This window comes from Canis lupus, chromosome 14, assembly GCF_003254725.2.
Source record: "Canis lupus dingo isolate Sandy chromosome 14, ASM325472v2, whole genome shotgun sequence".
NCBI classification, from domain to species: domain Eukaryota; kingdom Metazoa; phylum Chordata; class Mammalia; order Carnivora; family Canidae; genus Canis; species Canis lupus.
Window position 1 is genome coordinate 50,654,030 of NC_064256.1, and position 22,474 is coordinate 50,676,503.

At 35.2% G+C, this 22,474-nt stretch overlaps 1 protein-coding gene across 7 annotated transcripts in view; it reads right to left on the reverse strand.

Annotated features, from left to right (window-relative positions):
- IMMP2L (inner mitochondrial membrane peptidase subunit 2) overlaps positions 1-22,474 on the reverse strand; it is an 848,292-nt gene that overhangs the window by 266,521 nt on the left and 559,297 nt on the right. For 6 of the 7 annotated variants that reach the window (XM_049093415.1, XM_025464659.3, XM_025464660.3 and 3 more), the window contains one exon: positions 6,543-6,608. The exons of the other annotated variant lie outside the window; for it this stretch is intronic. In XM_049093415.1, the coding sequence (XP_048949372.1) occupies positions 6,543-6,608 (66 nt within the window). Of the gene's footprint in view, positions 1-6,542; positions 6,609-22,474 lie in introns of those variants that run through there. 7 annotated transcript variants of the gene reach the window in all.

Sequence of the window (22,474 nt, forward strand, 5' to 3'; positions counted from 1 at the left end):
AAATCTGTGAAACAGAAACACAAGTGCCCAATAAAAAATGTTGATGTCCTACAAATTTCAGTTGTGGTTGATTCATATTGACATCCTGCAGTTTGGTGCTTTGTATTCATTTTATCTTTTTCTAAAAGAGTCCTTCTATATGAGTCATAAGAAATTAGTAAGAAAAAGCAAATAACTATGAAAAATATTTTGGTGGATCTAATGGCCTTGTCTAAATATTACTTTGATTAGCTTTTTACTATTCGTGTTATAGATAAGTAGACCCATTTGGGCTAACATTATGAAAATGGCTATACTCCTAGCTAAGCTATCCACACCATCAAGTAACTGTCTTGTGATGTTAATCAATGTTGACATCATGACAGCAGAAGAAAGTTCAAACTTGCAAAAGTCACCTCTCTTACCATCCTAGGAATATCTGGCTGAATTCACTGAACAAATACTTCAACTCTACTTTTGCCTTGTGTAATAACTGTGATTACAAATAATGTGACTACGTTTATGAGTCACTCTGAAAATATCGAATCAAAGTAGTCATCATTCATGTCATAAACAAGAATACTTAAAAGAAGAAGCTACATATTATTTAGAGGAAGCTACATATTATTTCCCCAAGAGAAAAATGCTTTGACCAGTTAGTTGGGTCAGACTGCACACAGCAGACAGAGGGATTCTTTAAAAATGCCAATCACACCCTATGTATCGCTCATAGCTCAGACCATTCCACGAGCTTGCCATCCCACTATAATAAAATGCAAAGTCCTTACTATGGCCCACAAAGTTCTGCAAGCCTCTTATATCTAGTCTCCTACCTCAATTTTCCCACCTCAATTTGATATGCTGATTTCTTGTAATTCCTTAAAGTCACTTAATATGTATCCATCTCAGGATTGCATTTATTTCTTTGGTGTGAACCACTTTTGTTCCAGATACTAGTATGGCTCTCTTTCTTTCTCCCTTAATTTAGAAGTTTGCTCAAGTATCTTCTTATTAGAGAAGTTTATAGTGAATATCCTACCTAAAATAGCAGTCCCAGACCCCTACTCTATACATCCTTTATGACTTTTTCTTTAGCACTTCTAGCTCAGGACATTGCATTATGTGTCATGTATTTTCCTATTATCTCCTTCTAATCACTAGAATGTAATCTCCACGAGGGCAGGGACTTTGTCTCTTCTATTCCATCATGTCTCTCTAGTGGCTAGACTAGTGCTCATTAAATGGATGTTTCTAAGGCCTACTATGTTAGCAAACTGATTAAAGTAAATAGAACCTACTCAATCTAAACTAATTTCAAAATTTGTGTTGAAATGTTGACTTCTGAATCTGAACTCCACGACTTCCCCATCACATTTGATCTTTAAATCAACTTCCTCTGAAAAGCAGATTTCATGCAGTTATTGGTAAGATGTAAAACAAACCACTTAGGAGGGAAATCTGGCTGTATGCATTAGAACTAAAAATAACAACAACAACAACCACAACATATGTTAACCCAGTATTTCTACTTCTAGCTATCAATTCTACAACAATAAACACACAAATGTCCAAAAGTATGCCTGCAAGGATGTTCATTACAGCATTTTGAATTTTTCCAGTTTGTGTTATTTCTATAACTTAAATAAGTAAGTAATTAAGTAAATAAATAAGTAAATCTTCTCCAGAGAGTCATGTCGAAGCAATTACCAGGGAGAATATAGTTTTATTGAACACAAAGTTTCAAAGGGTAATGCTGAGTGAAATGAGTGATAATCACAATGCACCAATTTGGGAGGCCTTGCAGTACCTGCCATATCTACAAGCCCCTTCCAAGAGGTTCCTCACAGCCACAGGGTCTGTATAGTAGACTGGCCTACACAGCCACGACTGACCAGACCAAGGAAAGGCACCTACCAAGGAAGGCCATTGACTGATTGACCAGTAGCCTGTCAGGTGGATATATCCTAGTTTCATACTGAAAGGAACACACTCAGATTTGTCTCAGGTAGTTTAAATGAGAGGCACACCCAAGGAAGTTAGCAGTTGGCAATGGGGCAAAAGCCAACTGGAACACAAACAGAAAAACAAGAACAACATGCCAGTAGACATCATACAGAAAGTCCTGCTGTAGTCACATTTCTATTCTTCAGTGAGGCAAGCCTGATCCTTGGCTTCCACCACCCTTCTTTTCCCAGGTAGAAAAGTAATATGATTCAACCATCTGCTGAACTATCTTTAAAATAAGTGCTCTTTAAAACTATATTTTACTGCATACCTGTTTTTTATAACCAACAGAACACTAAATTGAGGTTTAGATTAAGCCTTTAAAGTGCTTAGCTCTGAAGAGATAATCGCTTCTTCTCTACCCTCTAATTATGTGTAATTCACAATAAAAAATACTACAAAACCCACAATAAGGGTAACTGAGTTCTAATAAGACAGATTTTTTTCTTTCATCACTTTATGAAATATCGAGTTCTTTCCAAAAAAAAAAATATTCTGGTGATATGCATTTATGTTTAACTTGCCTACCAAGTAATCAAGTATTATCCAAGACAAAAGTGGGAAAGGAAAATCCACACCACAGACCAAAGCATCTTGTATACTACAAGTTATGACACCAAATAGACAAATGACTTCTGGTAGTAGAAAGACAGCATATTTTTAAATTTGTTTTTTAGATGTTCTGGCATTTAAAAAAAAATGAGTCACAGACCACAGCATGTCAGTAAATAATACTGTAATATCCCTTAATGTTTTTCAATGCCATTAGAAAATTATTATAGGAATATATCCAATTATAAATTTAAAGCCCAGGAAGCCTAGAATTTCTAAGTACCTATTTTATTCAGAGGAATAAAATTTTAAATTTTCTTTCAAAACAACAAATTAAATGTTTTTTTCTTATCAATTACCAAAAGGTCTGTAGAGGCTACGTACTAGCAGAGTCTTGAGCCTTGATAGTTCCATACTTTATGTTATCCAAAACTTCATGATAGATGTGTAGTGAAAGGGGAAGGAAAGGGCCATGTGTCCAAAGTGTTAATTTTCAGTATTAGAATAGAATAATGAAGCCAGCCTTTGCACATGTGGGGAAAATAAGGTATAAATCTCTTAGATCCCCATCTGCCTTCACTCATCTCCCAACACTGCACCAGTAATGCTTATTCTATCTCAGTCCGTGGACCCAATACAGTATTTACATTTACTGAGGAAAGTTAACAACCCAGGTTTTTCTTCAGGGAGGTCTCCTGTAGGATTTCTAATTACACAAGAGTTTTTTTTATGTCTGATCAAGTTTTACAATCTCACATTGTTGACTCTTCAGCTAGTGACCAATAATGATACATCTGAATTAAAGCTATGTTCTCTTTGGATTATAACGTAAAATGAATCCCTTGGCATTCCTAATCTTGTAGATTATTTGACATAGATAAAATTTTCGCTCCCTTTGTTGACCAGTTCTCTCTTTTTTTTTTTAATTTTTATTTATTTATGATAGTCACACAGAGAGAGAGAGAGAGAGAGAGAGAGAGAGAGAGGCAGAGACACAGGCAGAGGGAGAAGCAGGCCCCATGCACCGGGAGCCCAACGTGGGATTCGATCCCGGGTCTCCAGGATCGGGCCCTGGGCCAAAGTCAGGCGCCAAACCGCTGTGCCACCCAGGGATCCCAGTTCTCTCTTTTTTTTAATAGCTTTATGGAGATGTACTTTATATGACGTGTACTTTACCCATTTAAAATGTACAACTTTTTGTTTTTAATATATTCACAGAGCAGTGTGACTTTCACAATTTATTTTGGAATGTTTTCTTGCCCCCTACCAAAACAAACAAACAAAAGCAAAAATCATGAAAATCATTGTATCCATATCTCTTATTCCCCTTTTTAATGCCCCTAGGAACCCCTAATCTATTTTTTGCCTCTATGAATTTGCCTATTCCAGACACTTCATATAGCATAAATAGAATCAAATTCTAGATGGTCTTTTGTGACAGGCTTCTTTCATCTAACATAATGTATTCACGGTTGCTGACTCATTCCTTGAATGGGATTTGTATCATATCCACACAAACTGTTTTCCAAATATTAAAAGCACATTTTAGATATTTATGGGTGTCTATGAAATAGTATTCCAAATTTATTGCTCTTCTCAGTTTCTTACTGAAATCAGAAGGCTAGATAGAATCTTCAAAACAGAAAGCAGTCACCAAATTCTGCAAATTGACTATGCAAATCCTACAGGTAACATAACTAAACTCTTTGATATTAATACCTTTACACCTGATTAAAATCACATTATTAAACACACACATTCACCTTCCCCTAAATGCCCAATCTATTTAAGGAATCAAAATCAATGGACCTCTTATAATTCAAAATATTAAATAACCAAAATGAGCAAATGCATTGAATAGACACTTCACTCAAGAAAATATACAAAAGGCAAGTAAGCACATGGAAACATAATCAACATTAGGAGTCTTCAGGGAAATGGAAATCAAAACCACAAGATTCTACCTCACACAAATGAGGATGGCTAGAATCAAAAATATTCATAATACCAAGTGCTGGCAAGGACACAAAGAAACTGAAACCCTTGTACATTGCTGGTAGAACATAAAAAATTAGTTACTTTTGAAATAGTTTGGTAGCTACCAAAGTTAAACATATACTTCACCATAAAAGCCAGCATCTTCACCAATACAGCCAGCACTGTATCTTCACAGTGATATATGTGACTACATCTGAATAGAAATAAAAACGTTTTTCCACCCAAAGACACAAATGTCCATAGTATTTACACAAATGTCCCTATCTCTACTAATAATATTACCAAACTGGAAAAATCCTAATGTTCATTAGCTCATGAATGAACAAACAAAATGTGGTGGTTCTATACAATGGAATATATTCAACAATAAAAAGGAACAAACTACAGATATACACACATGGGGAAACTGAAAAATCATTCTTATATGGGGGAAAACACAAATAAGAGACTACATTTTGTATAACACCATCTAAATAGATTTTCTAGAAAAGGCTAAACTATGGAGACAAAAAGCAGATCCATGGTTACCTCAGACAGGCAGAAGCCACTGGGACTGTGGGAGCCTCAGTTAAGTGTAAATGGGAGGAGGGAACTTTTGAAGGCTTTTAAATCGAAAACTAGATTGTGGTGAGGCTTGAACAATCGTGTATATTAAAACTAAAACTCATTAAACTGTATATTTTAAATGGGTGAGTTGTTCAGTATATAAATTTTACTTCAATAAAGCTTTTAAAACAAAAAAAGACTGAACAAATATTCATAATTATAAACCACTGAAACCATACCACACCACTCCATTCATACCACACAGACTACTCATGACCAGGTCATCATGACACAAAAATTTTTACCATTCGTTCCTATATCAGCAATTTCTCAAACTGTTTGGGATGAGGGCTCCTTTATATTCTTAAAAATAACTGAGGCTCTCAAAGAACTGTTTGTCAATATTAACCACATTAGAAAATATACTCTGTCAATATTTACCATATGGGAAATTAAAATGGTAAATTAAAAAAATCTTTATAGATTCAGTCTAAAATAATAACCTATATGTTAACACACACAAAAATATGTTTAATGAAAAGTATAACTATTTTCCAAAACAAGGGAAAAAATAATGAGATCAGTAGCATTTTTTATATTTTTGCCAATCCATGCAGTGTAGCTTAATAGAAGACAACCATATTCCAATATCTGCTCCTGTATTCCCTCTGATGCCACAGCCCACATCACATACCCTCTGGAAAACTCCGCTGCACACTCAAGAGAAAATGAGAGGGCAAAAGGCAAACAGCATCTTAGTATTATTAGGAAAGTAGTTCTGATCTCATTGACCCCCACAAAGGATCTTGAGAATGCCCAGAGATCCTCTGGCCACCCTTTGAGAACTGCTGGCCTTGATTCTGCCCTAAAACCAATTGAGATTCATTTTAATGAGACTGTTTAATCCGTAGGATCACTAATACTTGAGGATTAAGTTTTTTGGCAAACAGGATCAGAAAATTTTCTGAATATTGGGGGCGCCTCGGCGCAGTCAGGTTTAAGCATGTGACTCGGTTTCAGCACAGGTCATGATCTCAGGGTCATGGGTATATAAATATAAAAGCTCCCACTTAGTTTCTGTAGTCACTTCTAAAATGATAAAATGTTCATGATTTTTTTCTAAAAGAAACTCGATACCATAACCTAAAACAATCATGCTAATTTTAATATTTGAAAAAATAACTATTTAGTGGTCATTTTAGAAAATATAGTTAATTTCAGTTAATATTTATTTCTCCTGTGGCTCACAATTAAAAGATAATAATATAATCAGAAGTTTATGTATGCCTCACATCCTGAAATGGTTGATGATTCTTGCTGAAGACATACCAGTGCATTTGGGATGTCTCCAAAGCTTTGGTCCTCTTTGAATTGAGTGGTACTTCCCAAGTGATATGACTTAAAATTCAACAAAGTTCCAGAATTTCTAACTTAAACTCAAAAACAACAGTTTCAGTACTTACTTTACAATATCTCCTTCAAGAGCAATCACTCTTTTAATGATCTTCTGTTCTGGGTTTTTAGGGGACCTAGAATAAAATAAGGTTATACAATCAGTTATGTCTTTATTGTTTTAAGACAATGAAAAGCAATTTTGCAACTAAATGGACTATCTTAAAATCATGACAGAGTCTTTCACACCCATGACAGTGACATCAATCCTACTTAGGTCCCAAGTGATGGAAAGCTCCTATTGATGTCACTCATTTTAAACCTCTGCAGAAGGAGAAGCCATGCTGAAAGTGTATTAAAATAAAAAAAATATGGAGTGGTAAGAATTTTAATATTAGGGCTAAGCACTTGTAAGAAAGAGGATTCATATAGAAGAAAATGATTAGGCATTTCTTTAAAATCACATACTTCAGTTTCTTTATTTCATTTAAAATAAACAGTGGAATTTGATTTAAATCCTCAAGAAAACAATGAAGATGAGAGGTGTTTAAAAAACACAGAAGATCCTCTTAAACTGCATTTAGGTTTAGCCCTTTGAAAATTATGTGATTCAGAGTGCTAAAACAAGGGTACCGACATCCCAGTCCATCCCTAGAATTGCACTCTGGGGAAAGTCATGTCTGTCCTAGGCAGCCCTACTGAGAGACTCATTTGGTGAGGAAATACGGTCTGCCAACCGTGTGAGGGAGCTTTAGCAGCAGAACTTTCAGGCCTAGTCAAGTATTCAGAGACTGTAGCTCTGGCCAACAGTGTTACAACAGTCTCATGAGAGACCATAAGCCAGACCACCCATCCACACTGCTTCTGGCTTCCTGATACTCAGAAAATGTGTGAGATAATAAACATCTGTGGTTTTAAGCTTCAAGATGTTGGGGTAATTTGTTACACAGCAATGACTAAATCTTAATAAGGCCAATTTCCTGCCAATAACATTTTAAGTCTTTTAACAGACACATTTCAAGGAACATCTCATACATCATCACAAAAATGATCATTTAATATGAATTTGGAAATCAAGGATAGATATTTTCCTTGGAAAATATTTTCAATCCAAGTCACATTTTGAATTGAGTTGCTTTTAAAAAGGAAAGTAAATGCACAAAAACTAAGATTAAACATATTCAAAATGTAACATTTCATCAAAGTAAATATGCAGTTTCAATAAGATTTATATTTCACATTATATCTTGCAGAGAAAATGAAATCATCTAAACCATTTGCATCTACTTGTGAAAATCAGTCTCACAATTTTTCACTAAATTTCAAATATTCTTTATTTTAAGAGGAAATTTGATCAGAGTCTTTGACGGAACTGTCCCCTTCACTGAACTGATTAATCATTATATTTCTATAATTTTCCTGTCATTTATATATAGCCAGAGCAAGAGATCTCAGCACAGTGAAACTAGTAAAATTGTGCAGGACTACTTACAGACATTTAGAAAATTCTCCTCTCATGTCGCTCTGTTTTAGATAACCAGAAATGTATAAGATAATATTCAGCCTCAGTGGTCATCAAAGAATTGAATATTAGAACTGACAAATAATAATAATAATAATAGCAATACTAGTAATATGATTTTTTGTTGAGGTCTAGGAACATGGGCACTCTATATATGAAGCATATGGTCATGTAACATGCCTTTCTGTAAAAGTGTCAAGGTTTTATATTCTCTTTAACATGACAATTATAGGGATCCCTGGGTGGCTCAGCAGTTTAGCACCTGCCTTTGGCCCAAGACATGATCCTGGAGTCCCAGGATTGAGTCCCACACAGGGCTCCCTAAATGCAGCCTGCTTCTCCTGCTGCCTGTGTCTGCCTCTCTCTCTGTCTCTCAGGAATAAATAAATAAATAAAATCTTTTAAAAAAATGACAATTCTATTTTTAGGAATTTATCCTAACGAACTGATTATGAATATATGCAAAATTTTAGCTATATGGATGTTACATATTTTTAAAAGGAAAAAAATCAGTAAAAGTAGATTGGTTAAATAGCCCATTTGCATAATAAAACATTTTCCAGTCATTTAAAATTATATTATAAAAGAATTTTTAATGATGTAAAAATATCAACATAATCTATTGATTAAAATGGAAATAGACAATATTGTGTGTACTATGACCTTGCCTCCATAATTAGAGAGAGAAAATTCACAGGTAACTGTACTAGAAAAAAATCAGGAAGGACATAAAAACAAAGTTGGAGGGTATGGAGTTCTGTATCTGATTAAAAAAAAAAAAAAACAGGCCTAGATTTTTTGGTTCAGATTTGTGGGAAGTCTATTAACAGATGACAACTGTTTGTGTCATATGACATTATCTGAGAAGAAATGCTTCAAGAAAGGGGTGAGACCTGAACTAATTGCCAAGTTCCCCCATCTAATATGGATGCAGTATTACCATCAATGAATATGAAAAGCAATCCTTATCACTGTAAAACAATATTTTATGCCAACAACTTTTGAGCTTTTGAGGTACTTGAAAAGTATTTCATATTGTAAAATAATCTATATTTTAAGATCATGAGGCAAAATAGAATATGCAAAGTGAACTATCTATATAATCAGTCTTATGAATTACCACTTCAAATATATCTATAAATTTTAATGTAATATTAAACTCATGAATCTAATCAAATGATTCAAAATAGAAAAAAAGCTATTACTAACATTAATCCCATTACTGCTCAAAATCTATATCTATATTTTAATCATTAGACTGTTGAATGCACTACTTTGATGTAAGTAGAAGTGGAATGAGAGTTATTATAGATTTACATTGTGAAAGTCATTGAACTTCCCTTTGTCTAAATTTTATTGGCCATTTGGCTATCTCCTGGGAAGTGTCAAGAATAACTATGAAGGATTATATGCCTTCCTTTAGGGATACGATGTATGCTGTCCAATAAATACTAAAATTTGCATTTAAATTTGTAATTTCAGTGTTTTCATATTAAGCATTGTTTTACAATATTTATTTCTGGAGCCTGAATTTTAAACATTCTGTTTTATGCCACTGATTTAATTAGGCAAGATTTCTCCAGAGGCTTGGACAGGATGCTTCAAATTGTCTGCACAGGTCTCAGATCAGTTTAGTGTGGAAGAATGTGTGTCTAACGGGAACAGCTGTAGGGAGGGGAACAGGGTCTAGCACAGTTCTAAGATTTCTATGACACTTAATGTTCTTCTTGAATTTCACTTCCTATCTTGATAAAAATGCTGTTTTTGGGTCTCATAATCTCTGAAACTGATTTCATGTTCTCTTATGTTCTCGCTGCACACTGTAATTTTGATCCTGTCTGGAGCACTAGGAAGGTACTTTGGAATACTCAGGAGATGCCCTCTTGTGTTTTGTGGGAATGGAAAGATTAGCAAGTATGCCACACTCTCTTTCTGCTTTCATGCCCATCCTGACATCACACATATACCTTAAATCCTTGTCTAGGCTCTCAGTCTTCTCTCATTTATACTAAAATCCTAAAACCTCCCTCTGGATTGTATGGATTTTTATGTTTGCATGGCTCAGGGCTGCCCCAGATTACACTAGAATTAATCTAATTACCAAAAGTTATCTTAGCTACAGTCTAATTTAAGCATTAATTCCTCAAAAATGCCATAGTATATTGGTCACTAATTACATACATCCCAATGCAGTCTAAATTCTAACTCTTCATTAATGAGATAAAAGATCTAATATTCTGGGAATGCCTCACATTGGTTTTTTTTGTTGTTGTTGTCTTAAAGAATGGTCATTCATTAAAACATATAATTTTACATCATCACAATAAAAAATGAACATTGCTGTTTGAATCATCAAAAGTCTAATCAACATAGTTATATATATATATATATATATATATAAAGTAAGTCACACCAAATGATGGCTTCCCTCTTCCTTTTGAGATTAAGTAACATAAAATATTTTATTAGTTTTAGGTGTACAACATACTGATTTGATATTTGTATATAGTGCAAAATGATCACCAAAGTAAGTTTTGTTAACATCCATCATCACATAGCTACAATTGTTTGTTTGTTTGTTTGTTTGTTTTTTTAGATTTTGGAAAATGTTGCCTGGGTTTGGCATGGTTTTCATAAAAGGCTAGAGCTAGAAAGGCCCGAGTGTATCTAGTCCTTTCCCTGCTGCTTGTGATCTCACCCATTCTCTGCAGCCTAAGTGTTTGCCCTGGGTCACCTCATGCTTTGCAAAGGCTGGAGTGGGGTACAGTTTCCATGGGGTACAACCCCATTACGATGGAGATGGCTATCACTTTTCTGCTACAAGCAAGCCGCCGACTATAGTTACCATCATAACCAACCTGGGTCTCAATTTCAGGGAGATAAGGCTAGATCAGAGGTCATAAACCAAAAGTCAGATAATCAAGGCTAGCTTGTAGAAATGTTTTGTTTGGTTCATGTATAATTTTTTCTTTTATCCTGAACTAGCCAAGCAAGCAGGAGACAATATAAAAATTCTAATTTCTTGTTCCTCTTGAAAAAAATAGGAAGATCTAGCAATCCTAGGCCCACATTCTTGCATGAAACAAAGTCCACAGGAGCTGAGAAGCAGATACTGAGGATGAGCCAGAGTCCCCACAGTGTATTTAACAAATCTCTAGCGCCTGAGGACGTGTGAGGTTAGGAATCTCTAGAAATCTTGGTGACATATAACCACTGGGTCAACATGTATGAAATCTCTAGAAGGGTAGGTCTAGCGCACAGTAATTAGATACATTTTAGAGTGATCTTTTCCTAAAATAAATTCATAAACAAGATCAACTAACTGGGCTCAAGCAAACGTCACAATCTTTCTTTTATGCTCATAGAATATTTATTTCAAAAACCCTCTAATAAATGGATTTTCACAGTCTGTTGCGTTAGAAGGCAAAAAAGGAATTTTAAAGGTTTGGTCAAGTTTTATTATACAATTAACTAAAGAAATATTAAAACTAAATATAATATTATTCACATGGAAAAGGACAGATTAGCCTTAAATGGATATTATCTGTAAAACCAAGATTAAAATGAGTAATTTTCAATGTTGGATTCTGTACACTTGCTTCACCATCAGTAATGTGAACTTTGTGCAAACAGCTGCATTTTTAATAACTCTTTTTTTTTTAATTCAGTGCAGTTTCATTAATTAGTTCTCTGCAAACTTTTTACTTGTGTCATTATTTCAGCCACATTGTTGCCCCTTGTAGACTTTGCTTTGTATCACGTGACTCTTAAATTTAAACAAAAGAAACTACATTGACTTTTGTTGCTCTTTGGGTTCATTCTTGAAATCGTCACAAATGTGGAACTTACTATTTCAGCTATATTTTCAGAATTTTAATATTCTATATTTCAATATGTTTATATATTCAATATGATTTTCAATATAATGCTGAATACGTTTATTTATTATTTTGTATTTCAATCCCAATCACTTCTGCCCTGATACCTCAGAAAGTGCTCCAACCCAACAGCCTTACTATTTGTTAAGGTGAAGTACAGATGAGGTTGTTAAAACCAGGTTAAATTTTTTTTTAAGATTTTATTTATTTATTTATTTATGAGAGACAGAGAGAGGCAGAGACATAGGCAGAGGGAGAAGCAGGCTCCACGCAGGGAGCCCGATGTGGGACTCGATCCCGGAACCCTGGGATCAGGCCCTGAGCCAAAGGCAGACTTTCAACTGCTGAGCCATCCAGGCGTCCCACAAGTCAATGTTTCAAATGTGTTTTCTAGAATACCTTAGTTTCTTAGATAGGGGTCAGCTCTTGGGGGGAAGGAAGATTATGGGAAAAGCACCATTAGGCAGGGGCATAGGTGATTATGTGCATAGAAAACCCTGAGAAATGAAATGGGCTCCAGAGCACTGAAGCCACCGCTCTTCAGTAGGCTTCTATGTAGGGTAGGGATGGCATAGGGAAGGGATGATTTATGTACTTTGGCTATTTCCTCACAGCATATCCTACCTGAATCAGACCACTGAGCAGCAGCAAGAGAGTCTTTCAGAGAACCCAAGAGATTCTACTTGGGGTTCTCAGTGATCTAAGAACGTGGCAGCAGGAGCAACAAGCTGTATCAGATTTATCTACCATAATTACTAATTACTTACTCAAAAGTATTTTAACAGTACTGATGAAACAATAGGAGCATGGACTTCAGAGAATTAAGATGTTGTTTACTGATAAAAAATTTTTCTTGGTTAAATTGGAGAGTTGTTTCACTGTCGATAACCAGGATTGTAAGAAATTTAAAAAGCAAATGGTGACAACTGGCCTTCTAAGTAAATCAGCCTTGATACAGAAAATCAATCAAATGCGTATTATGACTTTTTACTTCTGTACTTGGGAAGAGCCGAAACAGCCTCATAATTGTGTATTTTGATTATGAAATAAATGTTGTCACCTAACTGTGAACATTTTGAGGAATTTAGTATAATCATAACAATGAGTTAATTTCCACCAGTTTATTAACTCAAGCATGTCAAAACCCAGAACACTGCAATATTTGGGTATTGAACATAATTACAACAATACCTCATGGTCTAGGATAGGTTGTATGTAAATGAATATATTTATATAGCACACATATAAAATACACAACACATATGTAATACTTATATATCATGTGTATCTGTGTGTGTCCTACCATGCAATATGGAATCTTGCTATTTAAAGAAATGCCTCTGATCTATAAAGAAACTCCTGGACTGAAAAATATATTCACTGAATTTATTTTGTAAATCTGGGTTTTCACACATTGAATATGCTTAGAGTTGGCATGTCTGTGGAACTGGAGGAGATGAACACTTAACATAAATATGTATACTGACTATACTTTTAGTTAGAATCTACTGGACCTTCAGACCTTCACATAGAACTACTACTATTCTGTTCCCAAAGTACAACATGCACTCAGGAGTATCGGAGTTGTTCCTACTATAGTCAAGATAGATTTTGTCCCTTTATCCACATATCAATCAGCATGTCTTTGTAACAGAGCACCAGTTAAGGCCACAGAATGAAAATTAACCAGTCTTCAAAGGAATCAAACTAGCCTCATAACCCTAATTCTGCAATTAGGGTTTGTACTTTTAGCTTCAACCAGGCTAGCAAATAGTGCCACATTCTTATGGTAGGCTTGAGGAAAATACAAACCATGAAAAAGCCTGAAAGTACAAGATACATCAAGCCATCTGCATCCATTAATACATCATGGAAATGGCAGGCCAACTGAGATACAAAACAAATACAGCACACAGGAGCAGAAATGAGAACACTTAAATTGATGGCCATGCAAGACGTCCATAGCGTGTGCAATCACCTAGAGAATGTTTTTGGAAGAACGGGCCAGGGGCCAGTCTGTGTCTAACATCCTATTTACAGTTGGCCTCCATGTTGTTCAGGTTGTGGGGTGTGAGATAACAAGCTTCGGGCAGGAGGTATCTTGGTAAAAGTGAGGAGAGAGAACAAAGGCAGTCTTGACTATTTTACCTCGAGCCAGCCTTTAACCCCCACCCATAACTAATTTCTCACTGGACAAATATCAAAAAGAAGAAGGAGAGGAAGAAACAGAATTATTTTCCTTACAAATATAAAGTGAACATTTTCTCTTGGGTAAAGTAAGCTTCTGAAATCTGCCTAATTGTACTCAACAGGTGTTTGTGATGGACAGAACCTGTGAAATTCACATGTACACATTAGAGCTGTGCACTCCAAGCAACATGGCTAGAGCGTCTTCGTGGTAACTTTTTGTGGTCATAACAAATGTGAGGTATACATTGATGTGCCGATCTGCCACCTTTTTGTTTTATGGTGATGGTTACCATAGACACTTTCCAAAATCAGGCAACAGACCATCAAGAGTCAGATAGGGAGGGGGGCATTTCAAGGGCTGCCAGCATGGATGTGGGGGTGGAGGATCTTTACAACCAGACAGGCCAGACATACCATTCAATGGATAAAAGCCCAGAGAGATGTCAACTGAGGTTAAGGTGCCCTCCCCTGATGTTATCACACTATAAACTCCCCAGAGCTTAGAAGCTACTCTGACAAGAGGAAGACCATAAACAGATTTAATTTGACTTGAATTACCTTCAAAAGTTCTTGAGCTTAGCCTGATTTGAAAAGAATTAGGTTTTGCTTGCAATAAGAAACCTAAATCCCAACAATGGCAAACTAAAGTTGTATGTTTTCGCATACCTTATTGTTATGACATGAGAATGGGCACCCATTCCATTTTCTTTATTTCACCAAATATATCAGTGGACTAATCTGCTCTCTAGTGACTGTGGTGACAAGCACTATTAATGTTTCAAGTGAACTGCTGAATTCAAATTCTTCTAGTAAACTTGAATTAGATATATATATGGGGAGAAGTGAAATGCTACATGATCATTGAAAGTATCATAATTTCTCTAAAATGCTCAGTCTCCTAGAGAATATTGACAGTGTGAGGACAGAATATAAGTAGACTATAAAGCATCCTGGCTTATTTCTGTCCTAACCCTGTCGAACTTATTAATTTTTAAAATACTGTAGAGTACCATTGCTCTGTGGAAGAGTTTTCAGCGAGGCTCCAATAACTAAACACAATTTGTTCCCTTGAAAATGTCAACTTTATGCTCCCAGTAGTAAACTGAACAGCATTAGCAAATTGTCTCCAGGAAAAAAAAAAATCCATGAGGTTCAGGATTTTACAAAATCAACTATAACTGGTCACCTCTGAAAACAGCAGTATCGTTTACTTGCTCAGCTTGAGAGCCGTTACATAGCTCCAGACACTCAGCTATCAGTAACTTTTTCCATATCTATTTTTTCTGCTATTTATGCTGCAATAACCTGCTCCTGTGATTATCAATGCTTTAAACTAAAAAAACTACTAATGTTAAAAAAATACTAATGGTAAGTTTAAATGTCTAATTCTTTGTTTAATGGTTTGCATTTGTATCCAGGTATCCTAGTATGTATGACTTTCTTCCCCCTCTGCTGGATGGAGTCCATGGAGTGACAGAGGACAAGAAGAATATCATGTCCAAGAAGCTATAAGGGTTTCAAATTAGAAAGAATTTTGAATCGCTGAGAATAAATGTCTTTTGGTGAGAAGAGGAGAGTTGAGAATGGCAAAAAAAAAAAAAAAAAGAAAGAAAGAAAAAAAAAAGTGATGAGGAGTTAGAAGAATTATGAGCGATTGTAAGGGAACTTTGGGGACAATGAAAGGAAAATGGAGAGAATATTTCCAAGGACTGAAGTTACCTGATTAGAGTAAACCAATCACAGAGGAATAGAGCTGTGACTAGAGCAACACAGCTAGGTGAAGCACAGTGTTGTGCCAATGGATTCACCAAAGGGAGCGCAGAAGCCCTGCCCACCCTACTTGGAGACCAAAGACCCTTGGAGTTGCTCAATTTGCTTTCTAGCAGCTTAACAGAGCCTCAGAATCGGGGCAAGTTGGTTACGTTGTCATCACAATCCCATGATTGTCCTTTTCCTTTTTAGGTTATCCTGGAGAAGTTTTATTTTTTTGCAAGAAAATTCAGAGATCAAAATATACCTCATTGCACCAGTTCTAGCTCTAGAACATCAGGGAACTCCCGTTCCAAAAATCACAACCACATCTCCACCTATGATGCATCCTTTCACAAGGCTAAGGATTGTCCTGCTATTTTTAGTTGATTGTACATAATGAGCCAGAACTGCAAAATGTGCTCAAGTAAGCGCTTTTTTTTTTTTTTTTGTAAAACCTGAGTTATGTTGAGGCCACAGTGTGCCAGATTATTTACCCCTTCCTATCATCCTTTAGTATGCACATACCGTAGTCACTTTTTTTTTTTAGCCCATAAAATTGTATTTTGAATAATGGGTACCCACTTAGAATGGAACATATGATGTCTACCCACATGTGTTGTTCCTTACAGGAAGTCACTTTGATTCTAGGATGAAAGACAGTGATTAATGTGAGAAGGCTCGCCTGCTTTTCTGAGCACCGGTCTCCTAATTCTGTACACACACAAAATGGACTCTAATCTCTACAGCTGTCATGTTGATGCTCTTCGTGAGCTGTACATTTCACAGGCTCTAAAACCACTCTGCAGCTCAAACATGATCAACAGCTCTCCTCAAACCAGAACAGCAGTGTGAGATTATTAAATCAAAACGGGAGCGAGGGATCCCTGGGTGGCGCAGCGCTTTGGCGCCTGCCTTTGGCCCAGGGCGCGATCCTGGAGACCCGGGATCGAATCCCACATCGGGCTCCCGGTGCATGGAGCCTGCTTCTCCCTCTGCCTATATCTCTGCCTCTCTCTCTCTCTGTGACTATCATAAATAAATAAAAAAAAAAAAATTAAAAAAAAAAAACAAAACAGAAATCTTTAAAAAAAAAAAAAAAAAACGGGAGCGAACCCTCATCTTCACATGTGCAGGAAATTCATAGGGGGCCTGATTTCCATATGGTTCCCACAGCTAAAGCTTAATGAGTATCTTCCAGATACAGGTAAAACCGTTCATAATCCTCAAACACCTTTACAACGGAGTAAAACAAGTCCACGTAGAATTAAGGGAAATAATCTCCAACTGGTTTTATATGCCTGTGGGTTAAATGTATGAAGGAGGCTTTGATTTAAATAAAAGCAGATTCTCAGAAACATATGCTCACCACCCACCATTCTTCATCTGAATGGTAGAAACTAAGGAGTTTCATTTCACTGTAGCATTGGAGCTTTGCCAAGAGGCAGGAGCACAAACATCAGCAATTAAGAAAGATCTCCAGTATAAAAGATGTTTTCAGGGGTCTAATCTACCTTAGAATAGGTTTATAGGCAACGGCATTCTGTTTTGGACTGACCACATGAAGAGATGTTCTCATTTATATAACATTATTAAACTCTATTTTGGACTTTTAAATAACCTAAACCTACTGCCTAACATAAAATACCTTCCTTGAAAAGATATAACAAAATCATAAAAAGACTTCTCTCAGAAATCTTCTGATTCAGCTTCATTTAAAAATGTATAGCCCCGAAACTGTGCTAATGTATACCCTGTCTCCCCCACCTTTTATCAGTTCTTTCTTGCCACTGCCATCTGTTTGCCTGGCTTTTTCCAGCACACTGCCCCTCCGTCCAGGCTGTTTACTGGCACCTGGACACCTCCTTCTAATTCTTTATAGCACAATCCAAGAAATGTCCATGTCTTTTCCAAGTCATCTTCCCAAAGATTCTCCTTAACACCACCCCTTGTATATTTTGGATACGTGGGCTTCTCAGATATCATTCTTCAATTAGGTAATGTGCAAGTTTGGTTTTGGTTTTGGTTTTAACACAATGATTTCCTGTTACATTGCTTCGTGCCATGCATAGGAGGAAACTTTCTGGCTATCTCAGCTTTTACAATTACAATTCAACAAAGTCCTTGTAATTCCAGGCTTTAATGACTTAAACACTATCTTCAGAGAAGTTCTATGGTGAAGAAGTAGTTAGTTCAAATGTTTCTGGAAAAGTCATGCTTCCTTTTCATTAACTTTTAATACATAAAAGTCTGTCTACTCATAGGTACACTGACCTAATCACATAATCAATATGCAACTACAGAATCATTACAAATTTAAAACAAATATGTAACATGATTTAATAAAAAGAAAAGGCGAGGAAATGGAATTCAAAGGTTGTAACTCTACAAAACCAATGAGAAGACAATAAATAAGGTAAATGACCATATTTGAATCTCTTATAGTATCTTTCAAGCTATATCACTACCTTCTAAATTAAAATCTCACTTTAATTAGTTCCCAACAATCCAACCTAATCACTTTCAAGTCAAAGACTCCGCTGTTTAGAATGCAGACTGTATCACTGCTGTGGTTATGTGTACTTGACCTCCTGCCTGTTAACAAAGAGACTCAATTAATTATTTGCTGTTTTGAATGGCTATTTCATTTCACCTCCACCTTTCTTTAAGTGTTAAAAGGCTCAATTGCTTTATCACCTTAACCTTAGCTTTGGAGAATGCACACAGAATTTCTTAACTGCCAACTAATAAACCATCTTGATCCAGAAAGCTAATTTACAGGACCATAGCTCCTACGTATCTTATGCTAGAGTCAGCTAAAGTAACATATTGACCTGGTGGCACATCATCTTCTAAGAGGGCCTCTTCATTCTGAATGGCAGCTTGGGTGCTAAGCTATTACCTTGGTACAGATAAAGAGACACACACGCACTACAAAGAGCTGTGTGGTGTCACGGTTACAGGGAAACGCCGGTTTCATCAGAAATCTTACCAAACAAAAATGAAAGGCTTACACTATATACTGAAGGTATGTAAATTAATAGTGTATTGGTTTTTTCAACATACTTTTCACTCTTCCTATACACTTTTAGTTACATTAAACTCAATAGTATAATCTCATATTGCAATCCTGAAACACCAAAACAGAACAAGAAAATAGCTTCAAAGGAAATGTAAAAAAGGCTTTTGCAATGTATATGCAAAGTATTACTGATACCGGTGAAGAAGGTCTAACTGTGAAAAACGAGCCACAAAGCCAAAAGATAGCAAAGAACCTTCCTATTTCTTTTAAATTCCTTTAATACTGATACTGTGTAACATTTTACAAGTTCCTATTTGCTACATATCTGTTTATAGATTATTCCTGTCTTCACAAGTGTATCATAAGATTGAAAACATTGATTATCTTAACTGTTTCATTGTATCCAGTCCTAAACCAGTTACTGGCACTCAAAATAATAATAATAATAATAATAATAATAATAATAATAATAATAATAATTTCATGTAATTATAATAATAACTATTATTATTAGATGATGATGATCTAATAATCTAACAAATATACCAAGGTCATAACAAATATACCAAGATACTGCTTCCAGGCATCTTGTGTAAGTAGAATCACACAATAACTGTTCTTTTGTGCCTGGCTTATTTCACTTAGCATAAGGTTTTCAAGGTTTCAGCCATGGTGTTGCATGTATCTGAATTTCATTCTTTGTCATTTTTATGACTGATACTAGTTACTGTTTCATGAATACCCAAAAAGATTTATCAACCTAGTAGCAATATCTTGGTATATTTCTTTATTTCTTATAATCTAATTTTTTAAATGGCAACTGAAATTTTGAAAACAAAACAAAACAAAAAAACTCGTAACTACTCAATTATTTCCAAGAGAATTTCTACTGACACAAAAATAAATGATTCTGTTGTCTGCTGATCTTGGTCTGTAGATAAGTGGTTCTAAAACATTAAAATCTAGAGTTCAGCCCTGGAAATCTAGAATCCACATTTTAAAAAGCATCTAGATAAATAAATAAATAAATAAATAAATAAATAAATAAATACTAATAAAAATAAAGCAAAACCACTTAGGTGATTTTTTTTTTCACTTAGGTGATTATGATGCAGGTGGTCTTAGCCCAGCTTTCATAAACACAGTTGGGAACCCTCACATGAAAAACATAATTTTCATAGGATACTGCCCCCCCATACACATTCAATAAAGATATAGGCCATAAAGAAATATTTTCAAAATGAACATAACAAATAATACAAATATAATAAAAGGTACACGTTTCTAAATCAGTATGAAAGCAAAAATTTCCTACTAGGAAAAAACATTCTAATAATTCCATATTTAAATTCAACCTTGAACTGAATCTACAACTACTATGAAATAGCATAACTCAAGCAAGATAAAGCAAGACATTCCATTTCCAAGGTTTTTTAGAATATAAAAACAGCATTTAGAACAAACACAATGATGAGAAACTATGACGTATCAGAAAGGCTATGGTATTAGATACAAAATTTCTTTCTTTTTTAAAAAGATTTTATTTGAGAAAAAAAGAGCACCAGCAGCAGAGAGGGACAGTGGGAGAGGGAGAAGCAGGCTCCCTGCTGAGCAGAGAGCCCATCATGGGGCTCAATCCCAAGACCCTGAGATCCTGACCTGAGCCAAAGGCAAATGCTTAACTGATTGAACCATCCAGGCGCCTCCAGAAAAATTTATTTCTTGGAGTCATGAATCCATACAACAAATATTTGTGAAATGAAAACCAGGTGCCAGGCACTCTGTCTACATATCGCACTAGTTTACTAAAGAACTCTTATTAAAATTAATGACACTCATGGTATTTTTAGGATTCAGGACCAATGCTAGCTGTATTATCTTGAGCAAGTCCTGTACGACTCTAGGCATCTGTTTTTTTCTTGAGTAAAGAGAAGTGATGATAACTGGTACAGCTGACCCTCCCAAATGCTGCTGTAGGGATCAAATGGGCTGTTAAGCATAAGCTGATTCTAAGCATCTGATTTTTATAGAAGGAATCACAGAATGTGATAAATTATACTGGGGAGCTCCAAGGGTCCAATTCCTACTTTAAGTAGGAGAGAAGTTATATTCTCTGAAACTAAGGCCACGCAATGAACTTCTCACTACAAAGATCACCAGGTAACTTTCTGTGAAGTGTGTGTTGTGCTCTCTTATACCTAGACAGCAACTGTGCCACCAAAAAGAAAGCTTGACCCTACTTCCAAATAAATGTCAATAGTTCTTTTTTTTCTCTCTCTCTCCTTCTTTCCTTCTTTCTACTCTTCTTCCTACCCTTTTACTTTTTTATCCTTCCACCTTCCTTCCTTCTTTCTTAGAACTTTCTTCAGAGGATCTTGTTAATAAACTGAGGATGGTATACACAGATGAAGCCATTCTGAGGCCCAGTAATTTGATTTTTTTCATTAGTTTGTGAGTTGTTAAGTTTGTAGCTAAATGTATTTTTAGTGTGCAATTTAATTGTTCCAATGAAATGCAAAAGTTCAATCAACCAATTTTGTGTAGAAAGTGAAGGGACTCTAATTATTCTATCTGTTGTGTATTTTAATTAATTGTCCCTCACTCAAAAATGAGGTAGCAAAATGAAGACATGATATTGTATTTAAAATGCTCAGGAAATACAGCAAACGGTTCACAGAACATCCTTGAGAACAAGCACAGAGAAATACAAGGCCTAAGAAATATTCAACATAACCCACTAGCAGGTTGACAAATGACAGACATTTGTCCCCTTTTCAGTCCCACGTTGTTTCAGTTGTTTCTGTCTAGGATAAGGGACTATGCTATTTTTTAGGTTTTTATTTTGAATATTTTAAAGTGTTCTGACTTAATTATGGTAGTATTTTAAAAGAGTGAAATAGTGGGTATCTACATTTTACAATACGAAAGGTACACCATAAACCAATGAGTATTTTCCGAAAAAGTACAAATCGGATTCGAACTAAAACCAAGACAACAGGTATGAGGCTATTACATCTATTACTCAGAATACTATATTATAATTTCTCATGGTGGCATTATTTCCAGTAAGCTCTCAGTGAACAAAATAAATCAATATGAAGAAATGTGTTAAGTAACACCATCATAGAGAAATCAGTGGTGGCAGCCTAAAATTACTAAAATTACTTTCGTTCTTCTAAAAAGTTGTATATCCACAATAAATTTGATATGAGATAAACGTATCAAACCACACTTATTAAAAGTGACAAATCTTATTTAAAATAAGATTATCATCTACACTAAATACATCATATTTTCATGTGAGAAAGAAAAAAATATTTAATCCTAGTTTGGGTAGATTAATGGTTGATACAAAGACCCTGTAAAACCCTCCAGCTAATTTTCTGACTTTTTTGATCTCTAAAATTCACTGATAGATCTTTCAAGGTGTATATCAAAACCATAAAGCCTTCTTTCTAAAAAAGGAAAACTCTATAATTTTGCTAAACTCAACACATTTTGTGTTAAAGTGTGAGTTAAAAAAATAAATTTATTTATAAATTCAAAATATATAAACTTAAAATAATTCTTACTAGAAATTTAAATTAATTAATGAAGAAGAAATTAAGAAGGTTTGGTGTTATTAAGAATTTAAGGTCAACA